This window comes from Canis aureus, chromosome 4 (assembly GCF_053574225.1).
Source record: "Canis aureus isolate CA01 chromosome 4, VMU_Caureus_v.1.0, whole genome shotgun sequence".
Classification (NCBI taxonomy): domain Eukaryota; kingdom Metazoa; phylum Chordata; class Mammalia; order Carnivora; family Canidae; genus Canis; species Canis aureus.
In genome coordinates, this window is record NC_135614.1 from 74,346,794 (window position 1) to 74,369,718 (window position 22,925).

A 22,925-nucleotide genomic window follows, 5' to 3' on the forward strand; every position below is an offset into this window, starting at 1 on the left:
GTAAACATTACTGATATCCATCTCTGGAACTTTTCATCTTTCCAAACTAAAACTGCACTGATTACCACCCCACACCCCCACTTCTGACTCTTGGCAAATCCCTGTCCTATTTTCTGTGTCTATGAATTCGATCTCAGGGTTCTTACCCCTTATCAATGGACTCCTCTTGCAGACCCAAACCTTCAGCAAGATAGCCCCACCTTCCTCCCCACTCCCTATTCCTAGACATAACCCCTGCTTAGTTCATTCTGTTGTTCCCTGAAAGGGAGATATATGTACAACTACCTTCAAAGGCCAAAGAAGCCATGAGACTGAAGAAAAAGGCAAACAGGTCCAGCTTGATGAGAAATGATTTATTATGAATATTTATTACATAAACATAAGACTGTCTTGGGCTGCCACAAGATTAGTAGGTATCCACAATACCACCTCCAGCTAGACCTGCTTTAAAGGCTGGGGAGTATATACTGGGGGCCTGTCTAGAAGGAGTCATATCCTGAACTGATCAAGGAAGCTTTGCCTGGAGGGTGTACTTAAGGGTGAGTTAAAAGAAAAAAATGGAGGAAAGGGCTGTACTTAAGAAGGTTTTAGGCCACAGAGTAGTTATAGTGATGGAATTTCTCAAGATGGCCATAGTCTGGTTCATATACTCACTATCTCAGAAACTTTTCAGTCTCTCTCCTTTCTGCTTTTTTTTTTTTTCACTTTTCATGATATGACATGAGATATTGGCCAGCTCTTCCATTTTTGCCTTTGCTCTTACATCTCCCTTTCACCTCACCTCCAAGCTCAGGAAGCTTAGTCTCTGTCCTGCAGCTTGGCATGTGTGGCCCCCAAGGATTCCACCTGTGGTCTCTGTCCTGAGTCCCTCCTCTGAAGTGCTCCTCCTTTGATGCTCAGGCCTGGAGTCTGCCTTTGGGCCACAGCTCATGCTGTGGTTTTCACTTCCCATGATTCCCTTCTCAAGATTCTCACTCTTAAAAATGTAGTCATGGAGACCTCAAATACACAACTTGAACCTCCGTGTGAGTGAGGCTGTGGGGCCTCAGGTCCACGATTTGACTTAAAAAAATCATTAATTTGCCACTATGACAGTAATACTTGAATCAGGTAAGAAATATGAACGATGATAAAATGAGGGAAATTTGATGAGGAACAGAATTTCAGTTTCAAAATGTCTCCCCCTGTCTTATTTCCTAATTACAGGATAAAAAAAAAAAAAAAAAAAGCTTTACTGTTGACAATCTTGATGAACACCACCTTAAACAACAGAGTTATCAAGTCTAGAACAGAACATTCTGACATCATGTGCTTCCCATTGTGATTCGCTGAGATGGAATCAACACTACCTTTGTAGTGTTCTTGCCAAACTTCCTAGTAACCTGAAGTATAATGAGCAACATCAGGGAAACCCAACTGGGCATCTGTCATACAAAATAAGCAACTTGTAATCTTTAAAATGTCAATGACATGAAAGACAAAGAAAGGCTGAGAAACCAATCCTTACGAAAGGGGATAAGTAGATGCGATAACTAAAGGCGCTGTGTGATTCTGGATTGGCTCCTATACCAGCAAATTCATATCCCAACAGAGGTTATTATTCGGACAATTGGAGGGATTGGTAAGGTTTGTAGACAAAGTAATGTGATTGCATTCACATTAAAAGGTGCCTTCCTAGTGCACATTAAATTTTCACTGGGAAGACAATATCTGAACAGGTGATAATTGTGAATGTGTATGCATGTAATCACATGGCCTCAAAGACTATACAGCACAAACATGGAGAGAACTTGAAGAAAAATAATGGAATAATGTTGATAGAGTTTAAAAATCTTTCTAATGAATAATTTCAAACATTTATAAGACTAGAACTTCCTGGTGCCCACTTCCCAATCCTATTTTCATGCCTGTTCAGATCTGTAGACTGACCTTTAGAGGTTCAGAGCATCAGGTCAAGATCTGGCCCTCCAGAGGGGCTTAACACTTAGGGGACACCAGCATTTGTTATCAGCAAGTTAATTTCTGAAGAAACTCTGAGCAATAAGTGTAGGCATTTCCCATTGGGAATCAGCTTCTGGGATCTTGAGATGGGAGAGCTAGCAGAGATTTAAGCAGGTACCTGGGATATGGGGTATGGGGATGGCAGTATGAGGTCAAAGGAGCAGTTAGAAGGTAAGAAAATTTAGGGACTCCTGGGAGGCTCAGTGGTTGGGTGTCTGCCTCTGGCTCATGATATGATCTTGGATACTGGGATTGAGTCTCACATCACATTCCCCACAGGGAAGTGTCGTCTCCCTCTGTGTCTCTACTTCTCTCTGTGTGTCTCTCATGAATGAATAAATAAAGTCTTTTTTAAAAAGGAGGTGGAACCATATGATCCTCTCAGATGCAGAGAAAGCATTTGACAAAATACAGCATCCATTCCTGATCAAAACTCTTCAGAGTGTAGGGATAGAGGGAACATTCCTCAACATCTTAAAAGCCATCTACAAAAGCCCACAGCAAATATCATTCTCAATGGGGAAGCACTGGGAGCCTTTCCCCTAAGATCAGGAACAAGACAGGGATGTCCACTCTCACCACTGCTGTTCAACATAGTACTGGAAGTCCTAGCCTCAGCAATCAGACAACAAAAAGACATTAAAGGCATTCAAATTGGCAAAGAAGAAGTCAAACTCTCCCTCTTCGCCGATGACATGATACTCTACATAGAAAACCCAAAGCCTCCACCCCAAGATTGCTAGAACTCCTACAGCAATTTAGTAGCGTGGCAGGATACAAAATCGATGCCCAGAAATCAGTGGCATTTCTATACACTAACAATGAGACTGAAGAAAGAGAAATTAAGGAGCCAATGCCATTTACAATTGCACCCAAAAGCATAAGATACCTAGGAATAAGCCTAACCAAAGAGGTAAAGGATCTATACCCTAAAAACTATAGAACACTTCTGAAAGAAATCGAGGAAGGCACAAAGAGATGGAAAAATATTCCATGCTCCTGGATTGGCAGAATTAATATTGTGAAAATGTCAATGTTACCCAGGGCAATTTACACGTTTAATGCAATCCCTATCAAAATACCATAAAAAGGAGGTGGGAAAATTTGGAAAAGGATCTCTAAAATGGAAATCGGTTTGAGTGACCTGGAGGTGGAACTATCTTGGAAAGCAATTTCCTAAGGTCTCTGCATTCCTGGTTTAGAGTATCATCTCTGTGGAGAGCGATTACAGGGACAGAGAGGGGTTAAGGAGAGCTCACTGACCCCTCCTTCCTACTACCTGAGGTTAGGGAGGGTGAGAACAGAAGAGCCTATGGAGCAAGCACCCGGGGAGGAGGAGCAAAGGGCGAGCAGAGACAAACGGAAGAGCAGACAGCGGGATCCACCTCTCACCTCCTCCCAATCTGTCCCCTCAGTGCATTTCCTTGGCTGCCAGCACAGAGTGTGTCCCCAGGGCACAGGCTCAGGGCACAGGGCACAGGACTGGGCTCCACAGCTGGTCCAGGAGCGAACATGGCCAGACAGTGGGCGCTGCTGCTAGCCTGCCTCCTCCTGTCTGGGTTCCTGCTCTCAGAGGCCGCCAAAATCCTGACTGTATCCTCACTGGGTGAGTGCTTGGTGGGAAAATCAGAGACAGCTGCATCCCGGGTTTTCAGACTGGATTGTGTCCCAGGCTGGCGGAGGTAGAGGTGGGCAGGCCTGTGTCGCAGAGAGAGGTCCCCACTGCTGGGCTGGGGAAGTCAGTTCTTGAGAAAACAGTGGTTTCCTTTCTTCTCTTTTAATCTGCCTTGTAGGGAATCCCTGGGTGGCTCAGCGGTTTAGTGCCTGCCCCTTTGGCCCAGGGCATGATCCTGGCACATTAGGCTCCCTGCATGGAGCCTGCTTCTCCCTCTGCCTGTGTCTCTGCCTCTCTCTCTCTCTCTCTCTGTCTGTCTCTCTCATGAATAAATAAATAAAAACTTAAAAAAAAATCTGCCTTGTAGGTGCTTCCCATGGTGCATAGCTGGGGCCAGAATTTAGATCCAGGGCTGACCTGGAGACCTCGAGCCATCTACTCCAGGGTGAGGCTGGACGTTCAGAGGCATACCCCAGACGTCTGGAGGTGTGCAGTAGATGCTGTAGGAAGTGGAAGGCGAGGTCAGTTTAGGCTCTTGGAGGCCAAGGATGGGGACTCTTGTGGGCAGCAGCCCAGACTGGGAATGTGTCATTCACAGGACACCTGCAGAACTGATGGGCACAGGAGGGGACCCCAGGACAGTCAAGTCCTTGGGAGCCCCTCTCTCTTTCGCCCTTGCTGCTCGAACCTTTTGAAGGATAGTGAAGCAGCCAATTCTGTAGGAAGTCAGGTTTATTTCCTTTACTTTGGCCCCAAAGCAACAGAAGGGGAATAGGAACATTTGTCAGGATAAGGAGGCATCATAGGATGGAGCTTCCCCAGGAAAATGTGGCATCATCATGAAAGGATAGGGGTCTCCCCACGTCACGTTTAGATCCCCAAAAATCTGAGGAAAAAGCACAGAATCTAATTGAGCATCTCTGTTTTATTTCCTGACAGTGACCCTGAGGGTCAGGGGAATAAGGGGCCTTTTGCAAGAGCCCACGAGACCTCCCTCATGGACACCCCAACTTTACTGTTTCTTATCTCTAGCCCGTCCTCTTTCCCAAACTCTACTCTTTACAGTGGAGATTCCTAAAAATCAGCATTTAAAAAACTTTGATTTCTATTTTAAATCTCTTTTTAGTAATAGTTAGAAGCAACAGAAAAAAAAAAGAACTTTCTCACTTCTTGAAAGTGCATGTCATCCAGACTCTGAGAGGGAGCAGGTGCAGGTGAGAGGCGCTGGAGGTCCCGCCTCTGTCCCAGAACGCACTGGGTCACCCAGACCCTTAGGCATGATGGCCTCTGTGAGAGGGCTTGTGCCCTGTATCCGTTTCTTCCTTGGGTTAAATGTGAGCCAGAGTAGGCAGTTGGAGGGAGTATGGTTTTGTGTTTTCCATAATCTGTGTTATCTCAGGCAATAGAATTATAGATTTTAAAAACTAGGGTAATTTCCACAGATACATCCCATTTCTATAGTCCTGCATCCCTCTCTGCTGACCCAATCATCATGAGATCTTTATCTTCCAAATAATCCCCACTTTCCCATATGGGCAAATTCTATTCCTTGACCCATAGATTCAAGAAAAATGCTCTTTGACATCACATAGTTTTAGATATTTTTGTGATAGAACCTGTACCTCCCCAGATGATCAAGCTTGTTTCCTTAGGATCCCAGGATTTTTGTAGGGTGAGTGATGTCCCAGTTTCTCATGCATACAGGATCCTGTAGTTCCACCCCAAGGGTCCACAGTTATTCTGAATTCTGTAATTTGATGTTCAGCAATTTTCAGGCCCCAACTGAGGAACGTCTTGCCAAATACATTTGAATCCGAAGGATTTGGGCTCTGAGCATTGGCTCTAACCCCCTTCTGCTTCCGTGGCTGTTTCTTGGACTGATATTCATGTTCCCATGTTTCTGGCTCCCTTGTTAATATAAATTCCAGAGAGAAGAATTCCAGAAATAGCTCTAATTGCTTCTCCTTTAGAAACACTTAATTCTCACATACATAGCACTGTGCCAAAATTTCTAGAAAACAGCTACTTCTTTAGGATATAGTATCTTCACTAAGCCTGCCTAAATTGCAGCATGTACCTAAACTAAGATCATGAACTTCTTCAAGCCTAAGCATAGAGAGGCTCATCTCATTGGCACAGAGACCTTAAATTGCAAAAGGGAATTTTTCATATAAGATTGCTACATGTCAAGATTTGGCCAGAAAGAATGTGGGTATCTGGTCTGGGGCTTATCCTAAAGAAACTCATTTTCTTCTACTAACCATCAATGCTCTGCTCACTTATCCTGGATTTCCCTATCCCCAGTATCAGTTTCAGATTTTCCATTCTCACCTTTACAAAAATGAAATATTTTATTGTCCCTAGGTGGAAGCCATTATTTACTGCTGGACCGGGTATCTCAGATTCTTCAAGATCATGGACATAATGTCACCATGCTTCTTTATGGAGGAGATTATTTAATCCCAAGTATGTTTTTTTTTTTTGTAATTATTAAATTTCTCTATCCCAGGAAAAGATAGACAATGTTTTTGTTTGTTTGTTTTTGTATAGCCTTGCTTAGCACAAAATCTTTTTGAATTTCTTGTACTAAAAAGATGGGGAAAGTGTGTGTGTGTGTGTGTGTGTGTGTGTGTGTTTTGTTAAGTGCTGGATATCTTATTAGGAGGTATAGACCTGGCTTCCACAATGCCATATCTACATATTTTACCTCTGTAACTCGAGTGTCACTTCATTTTAGGGAAGCCTCCATACATTATTATCGATCAATAAACTCTGAGTTTACCTAAATGGGGCAACCTTTACTCTTTATAAGTCTATTCAGAATGTCTATTTCTCCTTAAGTTAACTTTGGTAGTTTATGTCTTTCTAAAAATTTGTCTGTATCATCTATTTTCTAATTTGTAGCATCTAGAGTTCATGAATTCTTTTGTAGTCCTTTGAATTTCTGTGTGGTCATTAGTGGTGTTCCTTCTTCCATTTTTGGTTTTTGTAATTTGAGTCTTTCTGTCTTGTTTGTGCATTTTCTTGATCTTTTCAAAGTACTCGGTTTGGCTTCATTGATTTCCTATTGTTTCCCTATTTCTAATTTTATTAATTTCTCCCTTATCTTTATTAATTCTAACATGTTCATTTTAAGTTTAGTACACCTTCTCTGGTGTCTTAAGGAGCCAGGATAGGTTATTGATTTGAGATATTTTTTTGAGAAACTTCGTTTTTAATATAAGCATCTATAGCTTTAAATTTCCTTCTAAATGCTCCTTTGGTGTATTCCATAAGTTTTAGTATTTAGTATTTTCATTTTCTTTCTTATTTTTTTTAAGATTTTACTTAGTTATTCATGAGAGACACAGAGAGAGGGAGAGAGAGAAAGGCAGAGACACAGGCAGAGGGAGAAGCAGGCTCATGCAGGGAGTGGGATGTGGGACTCGATCCCGGGTCTCCAGGATCAGGCCCTGGGCAGAAGGCAGGCACTAAACTGCTGAGCCACCCAGGCTGCCCTGTATTTTCATTTTCATTTGTCTCTAAGGATTTTATGATTTCATTTGTGATTTATTTTTGATACATTGCTTCTATAAAAAGTGTTAATTTCCATAATTTGTGAATTTTCTGGTTTTCTTTCTGTTGATTTCTAACTTCAACCTGTTGTGGTCAGAAGAAGTATGTTGTATGATACTTGTCTTTTAAAATATGTTGAGACTTACTTGTGGCTTAACATATGGTCTCTGCTAGAAAATGTCCCATGTATCCTTGAGAAGCATACCCATGTATGCTGTTGTTGTTGGGTAGAATGTTCTGTATATGTCTCTTACATCTAGTGTATCAGTGTGTTTAAATCTCCTATTTCCTTGCTGATCATCTTTCTGGTTATTTTATCCATCGGTTAGAGTATGACATTTCAATGATTAATATAGATCTGTCTATTTCTCCTTCAATTCTGTCAGTTTTTGCTTTAGACATTTTGATCATATCTTATTACGTGCATATATGTTTGTAATTGTTATATCTTCTTGCTGTATGAACTTTCATTAATATATAATGTTGTTATGTGTCTCTTTTAATCTTCTTTGATTTAAAATCTGTTATGTTGTCATAGGCTCATCTGCTTCTGCTTTCTTTTGGTTATTACTTACATGGAATATCTTTTTCCATCATTTCCCTTTTAGTTTATCTGTATCATTGGATCTAAAGTGAGTCTCTTGCAGACAGAATATACTTGGATTATATTTTTATTTGAGGCCTTTTAATTTTTGTTTTTATTTGTTTAATACATTTCATTTTGGAATAACTTTAGGTTTACAGAAAAGTTGTAAAGATACTACAGGAAGTTTCCATACACTCCACACCTTCTTGCCCCCATTGCTAATCCTATTTTATTTTTAATTTTTAATTATTATTATTTTTTGAAGCATAGTGACACACAATGTTACATTAGTTTCAGGTGTACAACGTAGTGATTTGACAACTATGTATGCACCACAAGTGTAGCTACAAACTGTCACCATACTAAGATATTACAGTTGGATTGTGTGTTCTTACCATTTTGTCATTCTCTTTTTTTTTAATTTTTTAAAATTTATTTATGATAGAGAGAGAGAGAGAGGCAGAGACACAGGCAGAGGGAGAAGCAGGCTCCATGCACCGAGAGCCCGACGTGGGATTCGATCCCGGGTCTCCAGGATCGTGCCCTGGGCCAAAGGCAGGCGCCAAACTGCTGCGCCACCCAGGGATCCCCCTGCCATTCTCTGTCTTTTGTTTGGAGAATTTAATCCATGTACATTTAATGTAATTACTGATAAAGAGAGACTTACTTCTGTCCTTTTGCTATTTGTTTTCTATATGCCTTTTAGCTCCCCCCCCTCACTTTCTGTATCACTGTTTCTTTCGTATTTGGTTAATTCCTTATAAAACATTAAATTCTTTTCTAATTCTACGTTGTGTATATTCTACAGTTATTTTGTGTGTGTGGTTACAATGGGGATTTCATTTAACCTTCTAAATCTGTGACACTCAGATTTTAATTTATACTAGCTTATTAACATTCAAACATGCTGCTCCTATATGGCTTCATCCCTAACCTTTTTGGTTAATTGATGTCACAAAATTACATTTTTATACATTGCTAATTATACATTAGTATATAATTATAATTACAAACTAATTATACATTAGTTTTTATTAGTTTATTAGTTTATTTTAATGTGCTGGTCTCAGGCACCCTTGGTGACTCAGTGGTTTAGCGCCGCCTTCAGCCCAGGGTGTGATCCTGGAAATCCAGGATCAAGTCCCATGTGAGGCTCCCTACATGGAGCCTGCTTCTCCCTCTGCCTCTCTCTCTGTCTCTGTGCCTCTCATGAATAAATAAATAAAATATTTAAAAAAATAATGTGCTGGTCTCTTAAATCATGTAGAAAACAAAAATGCAGTTATAAACCATTGTTACAATAGCAGTAGCTTTTATTATTGCCTGTTCATTTACCTTTTTTAAGTCTTTATTTCTTTATACACCTTTGAGTTTTATCTGATGTCCTTTTATTTTCCCCATGGAGAACACTCCTAAGTTTTCTCTGAGGGCAGTTCTAGTGGTAACAAACTCCCTTAGTTTTGTTTATCTGTGATTGCCTTAATTCTCCTTGACTTTTGATGGGTAGGTCTGCTGGATATAAGATTTTTTGTTGATTGTTCTTTTCTTTTACCATTAAAAAAAAGATGTTTATTTATTTATTTATTTATTTATTTATTTATTTATTTATTTGAGAGAAAGAGAGAGACAGAGAGAGAGTGAGTAGGGGAAGGGGGAGAGGGATAGGAAGAGGTAAAGAATCTCAAACAGACTTCCCATGGAGCATGGAGCCCAACACAGGGCCTATCCCACTACCCTGCGATTGTGACCTGAGCTAAAACCAAGAGTTGAATGCTTAATTCACTAAGCCACCCAGGTACCCCTTCTTTTAGCATTTTGAATATATTGGGCCACTTCCTTCTGGACTCCAATTTTTGTTTTTTGGCCTCCGAAATTTCTGATTACAAATCTTGATCATCTCATTGACAATCACTTATATGTGTTGAGTCACTTTTATCCTGCTGCTTTAATATTCTCTCTTTATCTTTCTCAATTTTGATTATAATGTGTCCTGATGTGGGTGGGTACCTGAGTTCATTTTCCTTGGAGTTTGTTGAGCTTCTTAGATGTTTATTCTAATATTTTTCATCCATTTGGGATATTTTCAGCTCTTATTACTTAAAATGTTCTCTCTATCCCTTTCTTTCTCTCTTTTCCTTGTGAGCATCCACAGTGCATATGTTGATCCTTTAGGCTGTGTTCTTTTCTGAAATCTTTTAACTTTCTGTTCTTCACACTTGATAATTTCCATTGTTTTATCTTCAGGTTCACTAATTATTTCTTCTGCTTGCTCAAATCTGCCTTTGAATCCCTATAGTGAAATTTTCATTTCATTTATTTTATTTTTCAGTTGTAGAATGTTTTCTGGTTTCTTTTTAGATTTTCTATGCCTTTATTGACATTCCTATTTTACATACACTTTTTCTTTGACCTTCTCCACATCTTCCTTTAACTCTTTGAGAATCTTTTTTTTAAAGATTTTTATTTATTTATTTTTTTAATACATTTATTTTTTATTGGTGTTCAATTTGGCAACATATAGAATAACACCCAGTGCCCATCCCGTCAAGTGCCCACTTCAGTGCCCGTCACCCAGTCACCCCCACCCCCCACCCACCTCCCCTTCCACCACCCCTAGTTCGTTTCCCAGAGTTAGGAGATTTTTATTTATTTATTCATGAGAGACACACAGAGGTAGAGACACAGGCGGAGGGAGAATCAGGCTCCATGCCAGGAGCCTGATGGGGGCCTCAATCCTCGGACTCCAGAATCATGCCCTGGGCCAAAGGCAGGTACTAAACTGCTGAGCCACCCAGGGATCCCCTCTCTGAGAATCTTTAAGGCAGTTACTTTAAAATCATTGTCTAGTATATCTGCCATCAGGTCTTTCTCAGAGACAGTTTCTGTTATTTTACTTTTTCCTTTGAATAAGCCTTAGTTTTCTTATAATTTTTTTTTGAAAACTGTCCATTTGAATCTGACACTGTGCTATATCTGGAGATGAGACTCTCCTCCTTTCTCTAGGATTCATAGATTTTAGTTATTAGTTTTTTTCATTAAAAAATTGTTCTGGGCTGACTTTGTGTTAAGGATCATTGTGAGGTATAAATTTTGGTATTCTTAGGTCTTTTCCAAGCCTTTTCCTCGGCTTGAGTGGACACTTTCTAATTTTCCTGGTATATGTAGTTGTTTTACAATGTCCTAACTTTTCATGTTTCCCTCCCAAAGAAGAAAATGAGAAAAATGATGGGAAAAGGGAACATCAGTCTTTTAAGACCCCCTTGAAGTCCATTCAGTCAGAGAGGGATGTGGCTGCAATGACAAAGCATAATCCAAAAATATTGCTGCTGATTTCTTTGTCTGTACTTCTGTGATCAGAAGCAGCAATCAGAGCTCAGATAGTTGATATTTGAAGGTCATTTTTTCCCACTTAGGCTCTTGAAACCTGTGTACAAGCTGTTCTATGAACACATACATATAGCTTTCTGCTTGGAGGCTGAGGAGTGGGGCATGGATAGTTGCTACTGTGAAAAGAGCTGACATGACTAAAATTATCTGCAATTTATTTATTTATTTATTTATTTATTTATTTATTTATTTATTTCAATTTTAAGATTTTATTTATTTATTTATGAGAGACATAGAGAGGCAGAGACATAGGCAGAGATGGAAGCAGGCCCCCTGCTGGGAGCCCAGTGCAGAACTCGATCCAGGGCCCTGTGATCATGCTCTGAGCTAAAGGCAGATGCTCAACCACTGAGCCACCCAGGTGCCCCTTATCTGCAATTTATAGTTAAGGACTTCTCCTAGTCATTGAAAAGCATCAGTTGACTGCAGAATTCCCAAATAGTTATTTTAGACAAATTCTGTCAGTGGAATTGTCTAGGTCAGGAGACAGATTACTGGTACTCCACTGTCTAACTGTACCTTCTCCACTGCCTTGTAACCTATTATTTCTTTTCAGAATTTTACATATATTTATGTAGTTAAATATAAATATATATGAACATATAAATTTATACATATGTGTATGTATATATAGCAGAATTTTCATATAAATGTATTTCATATATATATAAAATGTTCACCAGTTGCTGTTTGAAAGTAGGTCTCATGCTGGAAACAAAACCATAATAGGTATTTGACAGTGTCAGGGGTGGAAGGACCTTCAACTGAGCAAGTAATTCGTCTGAGGAATTTTAAGTGAGGTGCCATGGCTTGCGCTTTATTTAGGGCAGCAGCACATCCCTCTTTGTAAATTCCTATGTGAATGTTTGTGTCCTAAATGAGTATGCTCAATGAATCTCTGCAAAAGGAGGTTTTCCTCAATGTAGTGTCATACATGTGTTTCTGGAAAGAATTAAATGTGGTTAAGATCTTGCTGACAGGGATCCCTGGGTGGTGCAGCGGTTTGGCGTCTGCCTTTGGCCCAGGGCACGATCCTGGAGACCCGGGATCGAATCCCACATCGGGCTCCTGGCGCATGGAGCCTGCTTCTCCCTCTGCCTGTGTCTCTGCGCCTCTCTCTCTCTCTCTGACTATCATAAATAAATAAAAATTAAAAAGAAAAAGATTATAAAAAGATCTTGCTGACAAAGCTTGTGTGCGGGGCTGTTGAGGTAGTCCATGAGAAGCCAGCTACAAAATGATTTGTGTCCTTCAAAGATGAAGGTGAAGAGACACTGCAGCTGAGAACTTGTTGAAATAGGAATTGAACAGAATATATTCCTAAATCTATGCTTGCAAAGTATCTATTAGTACTTAGTAGATATAGTCAGCAATTTCAGTAATATTGGAAATGGTGGCCCTAATATGATGACATTAGCAGTAAAGTTATAACAGTACGCTGAGAGGCACCATTCATTCAGGTTTAAGAATAGTCTAAATTAGGCTATTAAATGGGGAAGCAGTGGAGAAAATCATTCCTTGTTAATAGATACATTTTAATGGATTTAATCTTTGAAGGAATTCTATTAAATATATTTGGTTCCGTTAACAGTTTTAATATGCTTGGCAGATCCAATGAATCCCTTTTTGTTGTGCTGTTAGTGCTAAAACCTTAATTTTAACTTATGACTTTTCACATAAGAGCAACCATAGCTACTATGATATTACTTAACCAATTGATCTTATGACTATAGGATATTTAATCCCAGTAGTTAAGACAGGGCATGCATAGTTGTCCTCTATCTAATATCTTGTTAACTCCTAAGACTACAGAGATACTTTGATAAATTTGGTGAGCTCTTTAGACATACCTGTTATGTTCCCCCAGTACTGACCAAGACCATTAAGGTTTGTCTTTGCTGTATCCATCTGATGTTAGAAGTAGTTTAGAACCTCTGATGTAGAGCCACAGAAGCCAATCTGTGTCATTTATCTGTAATAATTTCTTTTTAAGTAATGTTAGATTCCACATATGTCAAAGCTGAGAACTCTTTTAATTTATTACAGAGTACTGTCTATAATGGGGGCAGTCCTGGAGACACACAACCATTGGTCACAGACTTCTACCTACCCTAGTGTCAATCACAGCTCATGCTGGATCCAGAAGCACAATCCAAGCTGATATAGAAGAGGGATTTGTGTGAGACACATGACCCAGGGCTACTGAAAGTCCAAACCCATACTTTTGTCCCAAAATGCCAATTGTGAAAGCTTCTGAGTGGGATGGATGAGGATTCCCCTACTTGGGTCTGGCTTGCTTGGCTTGAAACTCTTGCTCACACAAGGGATGGCATTTTTTTTTTTTATTGGAGTTCAATTTGCCAACATATAGCATAACACCCAGTGCTCATAAGGGATGGCATGTTGAGGCTTTCTTCTCTGTCTGCCAAGATATGTCACAGAGGGTTAAGGGTGAGATGAAGCTTGAAAGCTGTCATCAGTCCAACTTCAAAAATGGCATCAGACTCTTTATTACACGTAAGTTATGGAGGAGATGCCAAGATATGAAGTAGAGTTGCAGAAGACTATTTTGTTTAATTAGCCTTTGGCATATTTTTGACTGAATCAAAAACCTTTGCATGTATCACTTTTAAGAAATAAAAATAATTTTTTTCCAAGAGACTAAGGACTGGGAAACTGGGATAAAATAAGATTTGTATTTAAATACAAAGTGTAGGAGCACCTGGTGGCTGAGTCAGTTAAGCTTCTGCCTTCAGATCAGGTCATGATCCCAGGATCCTGGCATCAAGCCCCATGTCAGGCTCCCTGCTCAGTGGGGAGCTTGATTCTCCTTTTCCCCTCTGCTGGTGCTCTCTCTTTTACTCTTTCTCTCTCAAATAAATAAATAAATAAATAAGATCTTAAAAAATAAATACGTTGTGTACCACTTACTATATGTGCAACCTTGACAAATGATCTTATACTCCATTTAGCTTTGTTTTCTCACCTGTAAAATGACGAATATCTATGCCTTTACTTGAAAACTTTAAATTGAATAAAAGTAATTGAATTTTTATAAGATTCTCAAGGAATATTATCAGATCCTATGATTGAAGAAATGAAGAAGCAAGCAAAAAAAAAAAAACCTCTAAAAGCAAACATTCAAATATATATAAAATTATTGGAATAAAAATATGGTATCATTGTGCTAATATTAATCTGGGTTGTATGACATAATTACATATTTCTTATTGGTGTTTTAATTTTTTTTATTTAGAAGAGAAGGAAAGTGTATACCACGTTATCAGTTGGCTTCTATCTGAGGAACATGAAAAAGAATTAAAGAAATATTTTGATTTCTTTATGCAAGAAGTTTTGCAGGGCAGGTAATTTCTTTTATTTTCTGAATGAAAGACTTACCATTTTAGTGATACAAATAAATGGTTGGATGCATGGATACTTGGAGCAAATTTAAGAGAAGTGGATGGATGTGTAGATGGTTGGGGAGATCAATGATAGGTGACAGTGGATGGATGGAGTAGATGAATTTTGCACTCCCAGCCAGTCAATCTGTGTATTTTGGCTCTTCCGTTAAAAGCATGAAAGTATTTCTGTATAACATGGGGGAATGTTCCTTCTTGATCTTCCTGGCAACACTTCATCTACAATGTTTTTGTATATACTCTCTGCAACATAGAAGGCAGGATAGACAACATAATTTCTCATTCTTGGTAGGCATATCAGAGCCACCACTTTGAGCTGGTATATTTCTAATTCATTTAAAACCCAAATAACTTAGAAATACCCAGTGTGAGATTAGCCTGAGAGTTTTTGTCATTACCTGGGATGTATAGAAAATTCTTCATCTTTGACACAAGGGGGAAAGATGCATATTAATTCCTTTAGCTTGGTTAATTACAGTGGACTAACCCCACCTTCCTTTCTTCCTTAAAAATTTTATTCAGTAATCAAGGTGGTCCTAAAATCTGGCTTTTTCCCATAAAGCCTTTTCCTTACCTAAAGTAGAAGACAAAATTCTCTTGTCTATGAGATCTTATCTAAAATAGTCATTTTAGGAGTCTTTATGACAGAACATAAAAACTCCTAATTCTGGGAAACGAACTAGGGGTGGTGGAAGGGGAGGAGGGCTGGGGTGGGGGTGAATGGGTGACGGGCACTGAGGGGGGCACTTGACGGGATGATCACTGGGTGTTATTCTGTATGTTGGCAAATTGAACACCAATAAAAAATAAATTTATTATTAATAAAATAAAATAAAATAGTCATTTTAAACTTTGTCTATATCACCTTTATTATTATTCATAATTTTTAAAGTATATATCTTGTCTCTTCTCCCCCACTTTGAAGACTGGTTGTATACACATGTTACGTATGGCAAGTATTTTGTTCAGTTTATTAGCTTAATTTCAAAAATGATTAATGCTCTACTTTTGAGTAATCTGTACTTCATATCTTGAATTTATGCACAATATGTAGCAATCATTCATTATGTAAAATTGTTTAAAAATATAGGATCATTCAGCTAATCATCTGTCACTTAAAGTCGGTTCTTTTTTTTTAAGATTTTATTTATTTATTCATGAGAGACACAGAGAGAGAGAGAGGCAGAGACAGAAGCAGGCTCCCTGCAGGGAACCTGATGCAAGATTTGATTTCCAGGACCCCAGGATCATGCCCTGAGCCAAAGGCAGATGCTCAGCCACTGAGCCACCCAGGTGTCCTACTTAAAGTCGATTCTAAAGTACTTTTTTTTAATAATAAATTTATTTTTTATTGGTGTTCAATTTGCCAACATACAGAATAACACCCAGTGCTCACCCCGTCAAGTGCCCCCCTCAGTGCCCGTCACCCATTCACCCCCACCCCCCGCCCCCCTCCCCTTCCACCACCCCTAGTTCGTTTCCCAGAGTTAGGAGTCTTTATGTTCTGCCTCCCTTTCTGATATTTCCCACACATTTCTTCTCCCTTCCCTTATAAATATTCTAAAGTACTTGTGGGCATCTACATATTGCTAATGAGCTCTCACCTGTTTAAGCCTTCCTTAAGTGGGCTGACATGGTATAGTTTTGTACAGGTTACAAGTTTGCAGAGCTATTGATTCTCTCAGTCCTTCATTCAGGTAGCAGGTCTCCAAAGCACCTGCACCCGTAACCTCTGGTCAAGAAGATTCTCATCTGTTGCCCATATATTGTACAAAAAGGGTCATTTTCTTTGCAGGCACTGACAGGAAAACATTGAAGGAGAATAGTGCCATATATAGTGTCTTAATTAGGTATCGGTAAAATTTTAGCATGAAATGGAAAGGTTAATAGTAAGCTTCAAACAGACTTTTTATTTGTTTTAAATTGTTTACCTCATAGGCTAGAAAGATGTAAATCTCATGTTAAGCTTAGAATTTGGGTTCTAATACTACCATCAGATAGTTCCTTGTGTGAGGTCATCTGTCAAATGGAGAATGTACAAAACTTAAGGAACAGAACATGGCTATATTATCAATACTGTGGACTCTGCTACCAAGTTACTTCCACAGGTAGGCTGGTAAAGAAGACTGTCACTCATAAAAAGTCAGATAATGTTCAAAGAGATGAAAGTTAAAGAGAGCATCACGGAATGTATCAGGTAGACATCGAATTGTGAGGTCTGCTATAGTCAGAGATGGCTCCCACAGTGGAAGGCTCTTGAATTGGCATGGATGGTGGGTGGATATGATTGGCTGGAGAAAGGGGACGGGAGAGAGTGAGAACATTTTAAGAAACAGAACACCCAGAGCAGAGTGACCAGAACAGTTATTTGTTGAACACTGGTAAAATAGGTGGTCTTCTGCCAGGTATGGTCTCACTTACCTGGGATATTTTCTTTGTAGCCCAAGATTCCTTTATGTATTGTGAAATTAACACCTCCAGTGAATGTTTGCCCTTACTTTTCTTTTCTTTTTTTTCTTTTTTTTTTACAGAGAAGCATTTGACAACCTTGTAAAGTTAATGGAACAATTGGGGATTCAATGCAGTAATTTGCTAAGGAGAAGTGACATCATGGATTCCTTAAAAAATGAGAATTTTGACTTGGTATTTGTTGAAGCATTTGACTTCTGTTCTTTCCTGATTGCCGAGAAGCTTGGGAAGCCATTTGTGTCAATTCTTCCCACCCCCTTTGGCAGTGTGGACCTTGGGCTACCAAGCCCTGTGTCTTATGTTCCAGTATTCCATTCCTTGTTAACTGACTGCATGGATTTCTGGAGCCGAGTGAAGAATTTTCTGATGTTCTTTGATTTCTTCATGAAACAATGGCAAATCCAATCTACGTTTGACAAGACCATCAAGGAACATTTCCCGGAAGGTGCTAGGCCGGTTTTGTCTCATCTTCTAAAGAAAGCAGAGCTGTGGTTTGTTAACTCTGACTTTGCCCTTGAATTTGCTCGGCCCCTGCTCCCCAACACTGTGTATGTTGGAGGCTTAATGGTCAGACCTGTTAAACCAGTGCCACAAGTAAGTAAAACTGTAGCTCTCGATGTGGACTTCATGTAAAGCTCTTCAGTGTAGAATTAGTGGCTCCCCTCCTGGTGGGCACAGGGATTGAAGCAGGGTGAGACAAGCAAAACACCTAGAATATACATTTTTATTTTATTTTTAATTTTCTAGTCTATTTTATTGTATTCTATTTTATTCTAAATTTTATTTTATTTTGGTAAAAACACTTAGTATGATATCTACCCCCTTAACAAATTTTTGAAAGTACAATATAAACTATTGACTGTAGGCACCATGTTGTGCATCAGATTTCTACATCTTATTCATCTCACTTAACTTCATAACTCTTCCTCTCCATGGAATAGTAAGTACCTATTATCCCCTTCCCCCAAGCCCTGGAAACCAACTTCTACTTTTGATTCTATGAACTTGACTATTTTTGATGTTACATATAAGTGAAATCCTGCAATATTTGCTTTTCTGTTATTGGCTTATTTCACAAGTGAGATATGAGAGGATATTTTCATAACTATCCTCTGGCTTCAGTGAGACTGGTTACACATTTGGCTGAGGTACCCTTTTATTTAGATTCTGGATTTCTTATAAGGAGAATTTGAGCATGAAATGTTGCCAAGAATTGGCATGTTTTAGGGGGAAGGAGTGCTAGGGCTTCCCACTCTGCCATCTTGCTTATCCCAGGACCCACTTTTCAGGAAGCCCTTTCTGTAAGGGTCATGGAAGTACTGTTAGGTCCTACCTGACCCTGTTATTGAGAATCTCTTTAGGTAACAGCCCTAAACTGTTCCTTACCCTGGTCCTAGCCTTCTGGTAAAAATGCTTCAACATGTTGATATTTTAATTTTCAATTTTTATAATCACAGGCAAATACTTATGAAGTGGGAGTCTACCACATGAAAGGATTTTTAAGGAGATTGTTTATCCATAACTAAATATAAACGAGAGAGAGAGTAATGTAATGTAATAATGTAATGAGGTGGGACTGGGTGCAAATGATGGCTAGATCTGCAGGCATCATCTCCAATGGCTCCTTCGTGTAGAGCCCTAACTCCTGGCTCAGCCGAGATGTTCTGATTTGATTGGTCTGGGATTGGGTCTACATATTTTAAGTTTTAAATGCTACCCAGGTGGTCTGAATGCAGAGCCTGAACTCAAAACTACTGCTCTCAAAGTTATCAAAATGAATTAAAGCTATGATTAGTGGCTGCCCGTTGCCTGTAGGTGCTGGGTTGCTATTGTACAGAAGTTATCTCATACATTGTATATTGTGCCACTTTGAGGGAATAGTGATGATCTCCAATTTTATAAAGGCGAGGACAAATAATCAGGTGGTGTACATAATATTCCCAGTACTATTCAGCTCAGGGCAGCAAAGGCCTAAACCTGGCCTGGGCTTCCCAGGTGCCAAAATATCTACCCTTCCCCTACTGACCTTGCATTGAGTGAACAGAAAATTTGGGGGAATGGTTCATGGGCAAAATGGACTTTGATTCATGGTGGCATTTTATAAGAAATGGAACTGGGGAGGAAGATGCAGCAGGTTGAGGAGACAAGGGCTCCAATGTGTGGAGGTGTAAGTGAGACGGCCATGAGACTGGGTTCCCTCAGTGGCATTGGCCAGACTAGAGTAGTGGAAGATTCAATTGCACAAATAAGACAAGGCCAAAACACATGTCCTACCTGACATGATGGTGGGTAAGTTTTGGAATTGAGACAGGAGTTATTAGGGAGGAGAATAATGGAAGTTAAGGTGTGTAATCTGTGAGATAACAGATGCTTATGTAATTTTTCTTCTTTTTCCCATTTTAAAAAATTGTGATCAAATATACATAGTATAAAATTTACCATCTTAACCATAGTGAAGGGTACAGTTCAGGGGCATTAAGAACTTCCACATTTTGTGCAACCGTTACCTACATCCATCTCCGGAACATTTTCCTCTTCCCAAACTGAAACCTCATACCCACTCAACAGTGACTTCTCATTTCCTCTCTGCCTCCAGACCCTGGCAACCACTACTCTTCTTTTGTCTGTATGAATTTGACTACTCTACGCACCTTATACAGGTGGAATCATACAATATTTGTTCTTCTGTGATAGCTTATTTCACTTTGCATAATATCTTCAAGATTCATCCATGTTGTAGTATGTGTCCAAAGTTCTTTCCTTTTTGGGCAGAGTAATATTTCATTGTGTATGTATATACCACATTTATTTATCTATTTATCTGTCCTTAGGCACATGGGTTACTTCCACTTTTGTCTAAGGTGAATAAGGCTGCTATGAACAGTAGTGTACAAATATTTGTTGGAATCCCTACTTTTAATTCTTTTGGTAATATACTGAGAAATGGAATTTCTGGGTCATATGATAATTGCATATTTCATTTTTTGAGGAACCGCCATACAGTCTTTCACAGTGGCTGTCCCAGTTAACATTTCCACCAACAATGTGTAAGAGTTCCAACTTTTCCATATCTTCACAAACACTTGACATTTTCTGTTTTCTTTATGTGATTAAAAAAAATTGTTCTTAGCTATCCTAATGGGTGGGAAGTGGTGTCTTGTTGTGATTAGATTAGAATTTCCCTGATTAGTGAAGTTTACCATTTCATAAGCTTATTGGCCATTTATGTATCTTCTTTGGAGAAATACTTGCTCAAGTCTTTGCCCATTTTTGAATCATGTTTGTTTTTTGGGTAGAGTAGTTCTTTATATAATCTGGCAATCAATCTTTTTAGATATATGACTTGCAAATATTTCTCCATTCCCTGAGTTGCCCTTTCACTATTTTGATAGTGTCTTTTGACACACAGAGCTTTTCTTTTTGTTGAAATCCAATTCAGCTATTTTTTGTTTCGTTGCCTGTGCTATTGGTGTCTTATCCAAGAAACCACTGCCAAGTTCAGTTACATAAAGAGTTCTCTCTGTATGTTCTAAGGATTTTATACATATAGCTCATATTTTTAGGTCTCTCCTCTGTTTTAGGTTGACTTAGTATCTGGTATAATGTAATGGTTCAACTTCAGTATTTTGCATGTGAATATCCAGTTTTCCAATGCCATTTGCTGAAAAGACTGTCTTTACCTAATGAATGGTCTGGCACCTTTGTCAAAAAAGTTATTTGACTAAATATACCTGGGGATATTTCTGGACTTTCTATTTTACCTTGTTGATCTATACATATGTCTTTTTGTCATAGCACATTATTTTGAATATTATAGCTTTGTAGTATCCTTTGGCATCAGGAAATATGAGACCTCCAACCCTGTACTTTTTTTCTTATACTGTCTTGGGCACTCAGTGTTTTTGAAATTCCATATCAAATTTAGGATAGTTTTTTTTTATTTCTGCCAAAAGAGAAGATTGTTCACTATTGATAGAGTTTGCATGGTATCTGTGAATCATCTTGGGAAGTACTGACTTCTTTAAAGTACTGAAGTACTAAAGTCTTCTAATCCATGAAGCCTGGATTTCTTTTTCCATTTATTTGTGTCTTTTTATATTTCCTTCAGTGATGTCTTTTAGCTTTCAATGTAAAATCTTTTACCTCCTTGGTTAAGTTTACTCCTGAGTATATTTTTATTCTTTGATTCTATTGTAAATGGAATTGGTTTTCTAATTTTCTTGAAATGCTCCTTATTAATATATAGTAATACATTTGATATTTCGAGTTGATTTTGTTTCTTGCTATTTTTCTAAATTGCTTATTAATTGTGACAGTTTTTTTGGTATGTGAGGAATCTTAGAGTTGTCTACATATAATATCTTGTCATGTGCCATTATTTTTTGAAGCAATATTTCTGCTTTTTTCTCTTTCTCTTCTTCTGTGACCTCCACAATGCATATATTAATCCACATGAGGGGTCATATGAGTCCCTGACACTCTATTCACTTTTTTTTAATCCTTTCTCCTTTTTGGTTTTTAGACTTGATATTTTAGATGACCTATCTTCAAGAGAACTAAGTTTTTCTCCTGTTTGGGTCTGCATTGAATTACTCCAGTGAATTTTTCAATTCAGTTACTGTATTTTTTTATTTTATTTTTTTTTTAGTGTCTAATCTTACCTTTATTTTTAAAAAAAAAATTTTAATTGGAGTTCAATTTGCCAACATATAGCATAACACCCAGGGCTCATCCTGCCAAGTGCCCCCCTCAATGTCCATCACCCAGTCACCCCCACCCCCCGCCCACCTCCCCTTCTACTACCCCTTGTTCATTTCCCAGAGTTAGGTGTCTCTCATGTTTTGTCACCCTCACTGACATTTTCACTCATTTTCTCTCCTTTCCCTTTATTCCCTTTCACTAATGTTTATATTCCCCACATGAATGAGACCATATAATGTTTGTCCTTTCCCGATTGACTTATTTCACTCAGCATAATACCCTCCAGGTCCATCCATGTCGAAGCAAATGGTGGGTATTTGTCGTTTCTAATGGCTGAGTAATATTCCATTGTTTTTTTTTATAATAAATTTATTTTTTATTGGCGTTCAATTTACCAACATACAGAATAACACCCAGTGCTCATCCCATCAAGTGCCCCCCTCACCCCCACCCCCCGCCCTCCTCCCCTTCTACCCCGCCTAGTTCGTTTCCCAGAGTTAGGAGTCTTTATGTTCTGTCTCCCTTTCTGATATTTCCCACACATTTCTTCTCCCTTCCCTTATATTCCCTTTCACTATTATTTATATTGTATACATAGACCACTACTTCTTTATCCATTCATTTTTTGATGGATTTTTTGTTTTATTTAGTTTGTTCTTTTAGAAAAATAATTTGTCTCCTCTTGCTATTATCTGTTTGTTCATATATTGTCTTCTTGATTTCCTTTAGATCTTTGTCCATGTTTTTCTTGAGCTCTTTGCACATGTTAGGCAATTTTAAAGCCCTTGTTTAGTTAGTCCAATATCTGTTTCTTCAATGAGAGTTTCTAGAGATTTATTTTGTTCCTTTAAATGACACATTTTGGCTTTCTATTCTTTCTTTGGTTTGTCTTGTGATCGTTTGTAGAAAGTTTTGGGCATTTGTAAAAACAGTCACCTCTACTTGTATTTGCAGACTGCCATGGAACACTTTCACTAATTAGTGGGGAATGTTTTAATATTTTGGGTCAGCCAGGGAAGACAACTTAGAGTATTCTTAGGTACTTCCTAAGCATTTTTTTCTATCTGGCCTTTGTGTATACTTTTATTCACCCAATTCTTTCTGTATAGTTGTCTAATATTAATGTCTTACATTCCCAGAGTCTTACCCAAAGTCTGTTCAGGGTATTAGGTGTTCTGTTATATTTTAT

At 38.6% G+C, this 22,925-nt stretch overlaps 1 protein-coding gene across 6 annotated transcripts in view; it reads left to right on the forward strand.

The window, feature by feature from the left end:
* The first annotated feature begins 79 nt into the window (after positions 1 to 79).
* Positions 80 to 22,925, forward strand: part of LOC144312991 (UDP-glucuronosyltransferase 3A1-like) — a 35,104-nt gene continuing 12,258 nt past the window's right edge. The window contains exons 1-5 of one of the 6 annotated variants that reach the window (XM_077896220.1): positions 80 to 1,626; positions 3,417 to 3,607; positions 5,981 to 6,082; positions 14,401 to 14,509; positions 17,098 to 17,629. In XM_077896220.1, coding sequence (XP_077752346.1) covers positions 3,514 to 3,607; positions 5,981 to 6,082; positions 14,401 to 14,509; positions 17,098 to 17,629 — 837 coding nt within the window. In that variant the 5' untranslated portion in view covers positions 80 to 1,626; positions 3,417 to 3,513. The remainder of the gene's footprint in view (positions 1,627 to 3,416; positions 3,608 to 5,980; positions 6,083 to 14,400; positions 14,510 to 17,097; positions 17,630 to 22,925) is intronic. The other 5 variants (XM_077896219.1, XM_077896222.1, XM_077896221.1 and 2 more) reach the window with 5 other exon arrangements.